Raw genomic sequence first — 11,858 nt, 5'->3', positions numbered from 1 at the left:
CTCAGCTTTTTAAGAATGAACAGAGTTGGGGGGGGTGACAACCTCCAAGTATTAATGTGGCACTCAAAGAGATGCCCTTTCAAACTGAATTGACTCAGGGGGAAGTGTTTCACTGTTTCCAAAACATAGGACAGTTTTCTCCCCGCAGAAGGGACATGAAAACCCCAAAACAAATAGAGTTAAACTATTTCAATTCTCCTCCCATCCCAAGTAAAAAACCCCCAAACAAACAAAAAAAACCCCAAAGTGTAGAAATACAGGAATTTCCCATAATACGGAAATTTTGATTTCTACCTAGCTGCAATCCCACAGTGATGAGTCAGATTGATAGGCATTACTTTGGGCTTTTCCTTAGGCATTGGCAGAGCTGTGTAGGGAAGCACAGACTATATTTACTTGCCCCAAGCCTGAATACAGTTATTGTCAGCAAACCTCTGCTCTCATGAGCTTGTGACTGTTGAAAGGGAAGTAAATGCAGTCTTATACCTTCTCCTGCCTCTGGGTGAGCACCTGGCATTCCCTTTTAATATAATAGATTAGGACCTGCATCCCTCTGAGCATGCCTCTGCCTTTGCAGCGCCGGACAGCTAGATAACGCAGGCCCTCCAGCGAGATCGCCCTTAGCTGAGATGAGAAGGGCCCCGACTACGATTCGCCCTAAACAGGGTCATTGATGGCAGGATCCTCCCCTCTGCTGGGGCGCAGCCACGACACGTGCACTTGCGCGGCACGCGGTAAGCCCCGTACTTCTCTCCTCAGCGTGTGAAATCAGAGAATACGGAGGGGACAGGGACTGTTAAATGCAAGAGGAGCACGGCCTTCAGTTGCTCAGGACCGAGTGAGCGGGCTGGGCGTCAGCAAGGGCCGCTCACGGGGCCGCAGGGGCAGCAGGACCCTGGCGGTTTCCACGGAAGGGATCCAGCCTGCTGCCTCCGTGGGCTGCAGGCAGCGGGTATGATTTGAGGATGGTCTCGTGTGTTCAGCGTTTGAAAAGCACCCAGGACTATGGATAAGGCAATTAAATTGGAGATCTAAATTAAAAAGACCTGAGTCTAAAACCTGATGCATCTGCAGGTACTTGGTCTTGCCGTGCAACTTGGCCTTGCTGCCTGACGCTTGCTCTAATAAGCAAATGCCATGACTCAGGTAATTACCCCCCTCTCTCTCATTTTGTTTTGCAAGCCATGGCATGAGTTAGCTTTAGCCTTGCCATAAAAAACTGACTCACTTCCTAAGGGCAGGCTAAAATAACCTGAGGATTTTTAAAAATGCTGGATTTTTTACCTTCTCAGACACAACAGAAAGACATGGGGGATTTCTGGGGGAAAAGAAAAGTTTGTAAAACACAGCTGAGATCTTATTTCCAGCCCTATTTTCTATGACTCTGTGAGCTGTTTCCTTTCAGAAGATAAAATCTGTGCCTCTCCCGTGGCTTGCGTTTGACAATCAGCACTTCTTCTCTCTTCCCTGAGTGGGGAAAGCAGGGAGGGAGGGAGAGGGCCGAAAGTGAAGCGAAGAATTGTTCAGATTGCCCAGATCCCTCCAGGAAGTGATCTTTCTGCTTTTACTCCAGACACACGCCTCCCAGCTAGCCAGCAGCTCTAACTAATTAGCACACGTGATGGGAATAGGAAACAAGGTCACAAACAATAGTAGCGTGGGAACGCAGTGTAAACTGCAATTACACAGACCCCCCCCCCCCGCCTCCCCTCCTCCTGTCCCCCCCGGTCTGGCCTGCTCCAAATAAATAAATAAATAAATAAATAAATGTATAAATAAGAAAGAGCCGCCGACAATACATCAGATAAGTGTGGGAGGCAGCGCAAACCATGCTGGGCAAGGGGTGAAGATCAGTGTTTGCTGGCCGAGTAACAGCCAGCTATTATTTTCATTCCCATACTTCAAGTATATCAAGGCTGCTTCTTTTCCTTTTGTTCAGCGTTGGGGCACAACAGAAAAATGTGTTTAGGGAATTTCAGCACTTGCCAGGTCATGGCAGAGGTCACTCCACTTTTGTTGGGAGAGAGGCAGAAGAAGAAAGAGGGCAATCAAATATCCTCCTTGAGACAGCTTACAAGCACATGTCTCATGCTGTCAGGGAGTTAGGCTCCAGCGTGACACTTCCAGCTTCTTGTCTTCGGGCCAAGCTGAATATATTTGGTATATGTTATGTATGTTAGAAGTGGTCACCACTTCCCCTGCAGACCACAGCTTTAAGACATATTATAAGGGGGCTATTGTGTGGGATTAAACACATTTGTTGTGGTTTAAGCATTAAGAGTGTGTGACTGTTTGCACTTGCTTTAGAGCACTGTTATTAACACTGACTATCAAGGTGTTCATACAGAGGTCATCATCACGGCATCTCCGTGCTTAGGTGGTTATGTATTGAGAGCCATGTGCTAGTGATTCAGTTGTGTTACAGGTAAACACAAGGGACTTTTATCACAGTACATCAATATGAATCAAAAGGAAGGCCTGGGTATGCATGGGAAGTTACTATTATAGCTGTGCTGGAGTGCTGCTGTGATAGCTTCTGTTCCAATATAACTGAGATTTTCTGGAATAAATCTTTCAGATGGGTGCTACTTTGAGAAAAAAAGTATTTTTCCTGGAATAATTTTTCTTCTTTAAAAGCAGATGAAGTGAAGGTCACTTTGAGAACAGTGGGTCTGCACAGGGAACTGGTTTGGCACAGCTATGCTGGCCAGCTCTCTGGAGTGTGCAAGTCTTGACTTTTCTGAAATCTGTAGGAATGCTGCAGTTTTAAAGTACTGTGAGCAAGACTGAAATAAGGCATCTCACATGAAAATACCCTCACTCTCAGTGCAGGTCATTGCTATTTTGTGACTGCATTTTGATGGCACCTTTAAAATGAGCTTTAACCTCAGAATCAACTCATTTATGATCCCTCATGTTTGATTAAAAACCCTCAGAACAGATACTGATATACATTTAGATCATTTGAGAAATAAAAGTTTCCTAAACAAAAAGTAGGTTCTGTATCTAACTTTGTTCTGGTAAAGTCAGGCTGGCACTTCTGTTCCGCTATTTATTTTTATCCTGGTATTCCATAACATAATGGAAGAGACAACTGATGATGGGATTTGATTTTGATACCTTCCCTGGAGGAGAGGGCTTAGTGCTCTAGGCAGCAATGTTCAAATACTCTGCCTGTATGGAATAACCTTTCACATCTAAACCAGGCAGGCTTAGTCTTTAATTTCTCTAAAGTAAGGTTACTTTGCCAGGATCTCCAAGATAAAGCTTCTGCCAAAGTCCTGACCTCTGTGGCAATTAAAAATCCCTAGCACTTTTTCACTCTGGTCACACATCCTAAAGCTCCCCTCACATCTCATTACCCTGTGCGTGGGGGTGATTCTTATACCATCGTCGCTTCCCAAAGCCTAACTTTTGCCTCAACGGTGGCTGAGCTCTGTAGGACAGCAGGTGTCTAGCAAATGCTGTGGCAAAAATATGTAATAAAAATTATCATTTGAGAGAAACTAAAGAGGTGCTTTGCCAGGAGTCAGTGCTCAATATGTCAAATAGGTTGTCTGTGCAAAGGTCATCAAAGCTCAGAGTAGCTAGTAGCTTCAAAAGCAATAAAATATTACTTTCATATACTTTATTCCAAGCTGTATTTCTCAAAAGCTACAGGATATGTTCAACTTACATTTTTATTTATGCTTAATGAAATTTAGTTCTAGGAAACTTGCTGACAAAAATGGTTATGTTTCTATTTGCAAGATTGACTAGAGGTTGCCAAAAAGGCAAGTTTTCCCCTTTAAAGAGCAGGCATTTAAATAACAGTTTGCACAATGGAACCGAAAGTCTGAGAGTTGCTTTCCATCCTATTATTCCTAGCAAGAATGAACAGCACACACATTTTTCTCAAAGCTGTATTGTACTGACAAAGGGAACTCAAGGTAGGTCTCAGATTGTAAACTCTTTGGAGCAGGGACTTCCTCTCCATATGCCACTATAAAAAATGAAGCATGTTTGGAACACTACTCTTAGAATATCAATGTTGCAAGATTGCACAGGAAAAATAGCCAGTCAGATTGTTCCTTGATGGGCTGCTGTCTGCTACTTTACAACAGAAAACAAGAGCAAATTTCTGGTAATATTATTGCTCTGTCCAATTATGGGAAAAGTACTGTAAAAACAGAAGAAAGTTGTTCTTGCAAACTACAGAAGACTTAGCTTAAAAAATCAGCAATAAGAGAAAGATGATGATTTTTTTCTGAGATATCAGAAGGAAACCGTACTGTGTGACACTGAGGAATAAACAGAGGGATAAACAAACCACTCAACTACAGTGAAATTTTCACCTTCATGAAGTGGTGTCTGTAGAGCTGACATATATCTGAGGCCATTGCCCCCTTTATAATTTGGCGATCTCATAGAGGCTCTCCTGCCAATAACATATTATTGAGCTGAATTTGTTGTGTGATTTTACATGCAGGATACACTCTTACACACAAAGACATTATGCCATTTTCCTATAATTAAGAGCACAAGTGGCTGCAAATCAAATCAGTATTTTCTCCACAATGCCACCCCAGTTTGACCCACTTTTGTATCTACTGTGAGAAGTTGTTAATTAATATGACCTTGAGTGATTCCTCCCACAGGATCTTGGCCTCACCCAGTGCACAGGATAGACTGTGCTTTGGGAATGGAAGAAGGGGTGTCAAGGCAAAGAAGTTGCTTTCTGTAGGAGCCCTGACTGAGAGGAAGGCTTGCACAGAAAGAGGAAGAGGGGTTGGATTGACTGGAAGGGAAACCAGCCCTGGGAAAATTCGGTTAAAGTAGCCAGTCCGTCTGTTTATACCTTGATCAGAGGGCTGGTTGAACGAAAGGCAGCCTTGCCCGTCAGCAACTTGAATGCTGTGTTCACAGAATAGCCTTTACACAGTCATATCCTAGGTTGGGGTTTGGAGATGAGCTGGAGCCTGATAGGATACTTGCATCAAAGGCTACATGCATTATTCAGAACCATCCAGAAGAGAAAACTCTCTGCACTGCCGCTGTAATATGCTGACAGTGCTAGTCTTGCTTATTTATAGCTATAAACAAATTTTCAAAAAATGAAACCTGAAACCGGTGCTGCAGCAGAAGCAATTGAGGATTTCTGCTTACAGTAAGGACTTTTATGCAAAACTTCTCCCTCGCCTTGGTCAGCTTGAAGACAGAAGTGCCTCAGCGATCTGGATATCACTACAGATGCACTTCAGGGTGAATGTGTAATGCAGCTGCATGACAGATCTTGGGACCAGCATGGTTACAGAGCATCCAAACCTAACTCTGAGTTGGGTATCTGGACCTCCGAGATACACAGGTGTGAATTTCAGTGTCCAGCTCCCGAGAAAACACCTTTACATTCATTGCGATGGTGACAGATCATGCAAAAATCCTAAAAGCTCTTCTGTTGTTTCCACTAACTTCTCAAGCACTTCCATGTGATCTGTGATAAACAGTTTTGAACCGTCAGTGGTACTAACAGACAACATACTTAGCATGAAGCCAGTAAAGAAGACGACAAGATCTGGAGCAGCAATTTCTTGCAGAGCTGATGCTGTAGCTTGATACATGCTGCGTGTGTGGGGAGGGATATTAAGGTTTTTGACTGGCTGCAGTGTGAGTGCCAGAGCCACTAGCTGAATTGGGCAAAGTAACCATAGTAACTGTGAGTTTCCGGGACTCGGGATGACAGGTTGACAGGATTACTCTTCAAAGCACTTGCTCCCTTGGGAGGGAAGACCTAAAGGGAGGGGATGGGAGTTAATCTAGCACACACACGAGAACAAGGGTCAGCCGCGGCAGGTCTCCGCCGGAGGGAAGCCACAGCAGCAATAAACGACTCCCTTGCAGTGTTATTTTGACTAGTACCGAAACTGCCTAAGAAGGCATAAAACAAAGAACAGGGAGGTGCACACGAAAATGACACAACCCCCTTCCGAGGGACAATCGTCACCAATGATCCTCACATGTTTCTGGAGTTTCTCCTTTGCCATGACAGCATTGCCCCATCCTGCCGTTACTGCGTTTAGCCCAGGGGTGGCCAAACGGTGACTGCTGCGCCTGCCTGTGGCCCCTATATGGTAAAAATAGAAATCCTTGAAATCTGAATTGTGCCAGACCTGGAAACGATGGAGGGGAGGGCAAGGGCAAAGGAGGGCAAACACGTCTGTATGTTAGGGCAGGAAGGGGCGAGGGGTGCAGCTACACCATTAAGCATTTGGATAGGTGGTGGGGAGTCTGAGGCACCGGCTGTAAAAAGGGGTGGGCACACACCTGGCCAGAGCAGCCTTTGGTATGCCATACACACCGGGATGGGAGAAGTCAGATGTGCAGCCTGCAAGCCAAATGGCATAAATGTCACTGCCCCTTCCATTCACCCGCTCTTGGTCCTGTAAAGGCAAACTGTGCAGACAGAGATGTTTTACAACAAAAACATAAAGGCTGGAAAAGTGGATTTAATAGAACTGCTGACACAGGCTTAATTCTAGCACCGCAGAAAGGATGAATTTATGAAAAGTGTACTGTGGGAACAGACTATTTCTATTGCCTTCAGTTAGCTGCTTACAAGTAGCTGCAGGACCATTCCTATCTGCAACTTGGCTGTACAACCTTTAGTCTGGTCTTTGTTCCCATTTCCCTTCCCGCTAGAGACACTTGGCAAAAATATGGTAACTCCATGAAGCCTGGAGTGACACTGCACAAGTAGCTTTTATCAAAACATGTGGGATGCTGAAAGCAGCTATTCCAGGGGCTTGGAAGGGGGAAACCTGGGTTCATCAGTTCTTCGCTGTGACGTTGTGCACATGTCTTAGCTTCCCTCCACCCCCTCCAACTGCAAAACTCGAAAGAATCAACTTGGAAGAGGAGCCTTAGTTGAACGGCTTCATCTAAAACAAAAATTTAATTCTTATGAAACCACCTCAAAAAGTATGTCCTCATTTCACTTGTCCTTTCTTGCTTGTACCCCAGCTTGAGAAAACTAGCAGGCTGAAGAGGGCTTGCGGTGGGGAGGAGGGCAATGCACACGCCTAGGCTCAGGGCCCTGCTCACTGCAAAGCAGCATGGCCTCGCTGCACGCGGGTGACCCACAACTCTGCGCGCACCACACGCAGCACCGGCCTTTTCTGCCACCCCTCTCCTCCTTGCCAGGTTTCGCACAGCAAAGCGCCTCTGCTTGTGGCTTTTTAAAAATTGTTCCCACCTGCCTCCACACCCCAGAATTTAAAAAAAAAAAGTCCTAAGGACTTCGCTGATGTATTTGCAATTAAGAAAGGGGCAGTCAAGAGGGACGCCGTGATTTGCTCTGCGCTGCCAGCGAAGGGAGCGCCTAAGCTGAAGCCTTCCCAACCGCAGCGCTTCAGCGGTTCGTCTCGCTCCCTTTTTTGGGAACGGGGCGGGCAGCCCCAGCCCGAGCGCCGGCTCCGCTCCGCTCCCCTCCCCTCCCGCAGCCCGCAGGGGCCGCGCGGGAAACGCGAGGGCTCCGCCCGCCCGGCACCGCAGCGCAGCGCAGCGCAGCGCAGCGCAGCGCAGCGCCGCCCGCCCGCCCGCCCGCCCGCCGCCGCCGCCGCCGCCGCCGCAGCGCCGCCCGCCCGCCGCCGCCGCCGCGGCACCTCGCCGCTTTCCCACGGCCGCCGGCGCACGCGCGCCGCCGCCACCCCGCACGCAGCGCCCTGCTGCCGCCGCGGGGGGGCGGGGCCGCGCGGGCGGCCGTTGGCCGTTGGCTGCGGCCGGCGGGGCGGCGGCCAATGGGGGGGCGCGGGGGCCGCGCGTGGCGGCGGGCGTGCGCGGCCGCCCCGCCCCGCCCCGCCCCGCTCCGCCCCGCCCCGCCCGGCGCGGCGAGCCCAGCCCGGCGCGGCGCGGCGCGGCCCTGCCCGCCCCGCGGCGGGTAAGACTGGCGGCGTGGGAACGCCATGGGCGAGACGGGTGTCGGGCGAGGCGCGGGGCGCGCGGCGGCGGCGGCGGCGGCAGCGGCGGCGGCAGCAGCGGCGGCGGCGGCGGCGGCGGCGGCGGGGCGCGCGCTGGGCGCCCTCCTGCCGCGCGCAGCCCGCCGCCTCCCCAGCGGCTGCCCGCGGCCCACCGCCATGAAGCGGGCGCACCCCGAGTTCAGCTCGTCGGACAGCGAGGAGCTGGACGAGGCCGTGGAAGTGGAGAAGGAGAGCGCGGACGAGAATGGGTGAGATGCGGCGGGGCGAGGGGCCGCCCGGGGGCGGGCGGGCGGGCGGGCGGCGGCTGCCCCGCTCCCCGGGCGTGCTGCCCGCGGTGATCGATGTCGCGCTGCTCCCCGCAGGAACCTCAGCTCGGCCCCGGGCTCCATGTCTCCCGCCACCACCTCGCAGATCCTGGCCAGGAAGAGGCGCCGAGGGGTGAGTGAGTGAGTGAGTGCCTGCCCGCCCGCGGGCCCCCGGCCCCCGCCTGCTCGCCCCCCTCACCCCCCGCTTTCTGCCCTAGATCATCGAGAAGCGCCGCCGCGATCGCATCAACAACAGCCTGTCCGAGCTGAGGAGGTTGGTGCCCAGCGCCTTTGAGAAGCAGGTAGGTCCCGCTGCCTCCCGCCGGGCTGCCTGCCCCCTGCCCCGAGAGGCAGGGTCGCGCCTCCGCACTGGCTAGCCCCGAGCTTCTGTGCTTCTGCCTAAGACGTTTCCCGCTTCCCCTTCTCCCCTCCTAGGGATCAGCCAAGCTGGAAAAAGCTGAGATTCTGCAGATGACCGTTGACCATCTGAAAATGCTGCATACGGCAGGAGGGAAAGGTAAAGTTTCATGCCTGACAGTGGGGTCGGTCGCTCCGCAGAGCAGCTGTTGCACGAGAGCGTTGCCTGCCGTTCAGTGTGCTGTGTGCCGTGGGAATTTTTGGAGAAAGTGAATGGAATCTGTGGTATCTTTTGTGAGGAATTTAGGACTTTCTCTTACTAGAGAAGTTTTACAGCCTGAATCATTTTATAGTGTCAGCTCCAGGTTATTCTAGGGGAGAATGATTACAAGTCTCTACTTCACGATCAACACAGTGAAGTGACTTGGTTTTGTCAACTAGGAAGACTCAAAAGTTTTTGTTGTCATTAATAGATGCTTATTTCTATAACTCTTTGAAAATTCAGAACAGAAAAAGTAGAAAAAATATAGGATGAAATGAGTAGTGAAGATAATTGGTGAAATGTGCTTTTAGGAAAAAAAGTGAAAGTGCTGTCTGATAAGTTATGCTTGTGTTTCTAATAAATTTTACTGTGCTGTAGCTTTGGCTGCACAGGGAAAACAGGGAAAGAATGAAAGTACTTTCCTCCAGTGTGCACTTTCAGTTTAAAAATGGCAGTCTGTGACCAGTCTTGGGACTTGCAGCATCACAGCACAGATATAAAAGTAAAGCTTGTTAGACAAAGAAGAGAAAAAGGAGCTTGGCAGCTAATCTATGGTTAGGAAAACTAACCACATCCAAGCGAAATATGCTTATAGGGGAGGGTGGAGCAGAGAGGCTACGTGCAGATAATGACTAGGAAACAGTATCTTAAGACTCCATTCTTTGTTCTTTTTTTTTCTTAGGTTATTTTGATGCTCATGCTTTGGCAATGGACTATCGGAGTCTAGGGTTTCGAGAGTGCCTGGCTGAAGTAGCTCGATACCTTAGTATTATTGAGGGTCTGGACGCTTCTGACCCTCTGCGAGTTCGACTTGTGTCTCATCTCAATAATTATGCCTCTCAACGGGAAGCAGCAAGTAGTGCGCACACTGGCATTGGACACATTCCTTGGGGCAGTGCCTTTGGACATCACTCTCATATATCTCACCCGTTGCTGCTGCCTCAAAATGGGCATGGTAACACCAGTACCACAGCTTCTTCCACAGAACCACATCACCAGAGCAGAATTCCTGCACCACATGCTGAAACTTCCTCACTCAGAGTGCCCCCAAATGGCAGCGTTGGACCAGTGCTCCCTGTGGTCACATCTACTTCCAAACTGTCTCCTCCTCTTCTCTCCTCCATGGCATCCCTGTCTGCGTTCCCCTTTTCATTCAGCTCTTTCCATCTGCTGACCCCTAATGTGCTGAGCCCGTCTGCACCAACGCAGTCAGCAAACCTTGGCAAACCATACAGACCATGGGGGACTGAGATTGGAGCCTTCTAAGGATGAACTGTTTAGTAAGGGTGGGGGAACCTACAAACCTAGCTGAGCTGGGTTATGCCACACTTAAAATTGAAGTTCTTAATAAACTGGGACAAAGGTACAGTTTCACCTTAACAAAGTTTGCCTAAAAACTGTCTTTTGGGGTTTTTTGTTTTCTACATTTTTGTATTAGCAGTTTTTTAAAGAAATAGTTGCTGAAATTGTCCAAAAATAAAATTACACTAGTGGATGTTAACACTTGTGTTAGATCTATGCTGAGCATTTAAATTACTTTTGTAAACAGTTTGTTTCAAATGTTCCATTTTGCCCCAGTGCGTCAGACCGCCTTTTTATGAAGAAATGAGTCAATTGCCTACTACTGTTAGCAACAGCTTAGCTTAGTTATTAATTTTTCCAAGACCACTCTTCTCAGCATTAATAAGCTGTGTTTTTGTTAATATTTTGACCTTGAGATGGTCTGTAAGGAATTACTCTTTTTGTGAACTTTGAGTCTTATAGTTCTGAACAAAGCGTTGACAAATCAGATTGACCAGCTTTATCTAAGAGCCCAATTTTTACGGATTCTGCAGTAGTTTGGTATATTTGGTGGTCTTATTCTAGTCCCTAGTGGATGTCTATTCACATCACAGAATCACTGCACTATTTCTTCCATCAAGAGGAGTAGTATGAACGAACTCCAGAAGGGGGAGGGTGCAAAAGCCAAATTACGAGTTAACGTTGGTAGTGGGTTTAGTTGTTGGGGATGTGATGGGAAACAAATTGTCACCTGCCATAGTTTTCTGGCCAGAGCCAGAATATGTGTCTTCATTTCACAGGCCAGATTCTGCCCTGAATTAATTATTCTATTACACCATACATTTGGGTAACTGCAGTCAGATTCTTCCTCTCAGAGCTTCAAATTTGCCCCTGAAACAAATTGTGTTTGTATTTAAATAGCCAATGGAATGATACAGTGGGAACCTGTTCACTGCGTAACCACGTTGCTTACAAATATATCTAACCGGTTGATTTTTCTATTGCATTTAAATCTTGGGTGCAGTTCAGTGCCACTCCTCATTTTATAAGGGCTCTGCTGCATTCTTCTCTGTGTGTGTGCATATGTGTGTGTGTGCGTGTGCATGTGCATGTATGTGTATATTTTGGTTGATTTCATGAGAATCTTAACAGGTTTGTTTAGTGAGTTCCGCTGGACTGGGTTTGACTGCTCTTGTATTTGTGTTGTGGCTAAATAAAGGAGAAAGAACAAAGTATTTTAAATAAAGTTTGTCACATATATGTCAGTGGAGAATTCTATACCTCTAGGTACCATGGGAGATGCTGAAGAATTGCTACTTAGTCCTTCTGTGGACATGTATTTAACTTTGTTTTTTTGATTATTATGGTATATTTAGCTACAATAGCTGAGTACTTAAAGAGGCACTGTGCCTCAGAATAACAATCAAGGGAATGAAAATTTAAGATACATTTTGTGTGTTGCTTTTATTTGCCTGGCAGTGTGCGGGCAGAGAGTGAAGAGACCAACATTACTGCTAAAGATGAGGTTGAAGCTGTGCTGCAGCTGAATATTCTTATTGCTTTGTCTTAATATTAAAAAAAAAAGAACTCTACACATGTGGAATCCTCTCTAACTCATGAAATCTTTATCTTAGCTATAGCTCTGCAGGAAAGTTATGTACATAACAGTGCAGTTCATGTCCTATGCGTTAGTGCAGTATC

At 47.9% G+C, this 11,858-nt stretch overlaps 1 protein-coding gene across 1 annotated transcript; it reads left to right on the top strand.

Annotated features, from left to right (window-relative positions):
- The first annotated feature begins 8,028 nt into the window (after positions 1–8,028).
- Positions 8,029–11,392, top strand: HEY1 (hes related family bHLH transcription factor with YRPW motif 1). The gene is made up of 5 exons (XM_067290573.1): positions 8,029–8,200; positions 8,315–8,390; positions 8,476–8,559; positions 8,693–8,774; positions 9,559–11,392. The coding sequence occupies exons 1-5, from the start codon at positions 8,109–8,111 to the stop codon at positions 10,140–10,142; spliced, it is 918 nt and encodes a 305-aa protein (XP_067146674.1). The 5' UTR covers positions 8,029–8,108; the 3' UTR covers positions 10,143–11,392.
- Positions 11,393–11,858: the final 466 nt, after the last annotated feature.

The sequence above is a fragment of the Apteryx mantelli genome, chromosome 2 (assembly GCF_036417845.1).
Source record: "Apteryx mantelli isolate bAptMan1 chromosome 2, bAptMan1.hap1, whole genome shotgun sequence".
NCBI lineage: Eukaryota > Metazoa > Chordata > Aves > Apterygiformes > Apterygidae > Apteryx > Apteryx mantelli.
The sequence above is the reverse complement of the archived record's forward strand: the minus strand, read 5'-3'. Positions and strand labels throughout refer to the sequence as shown.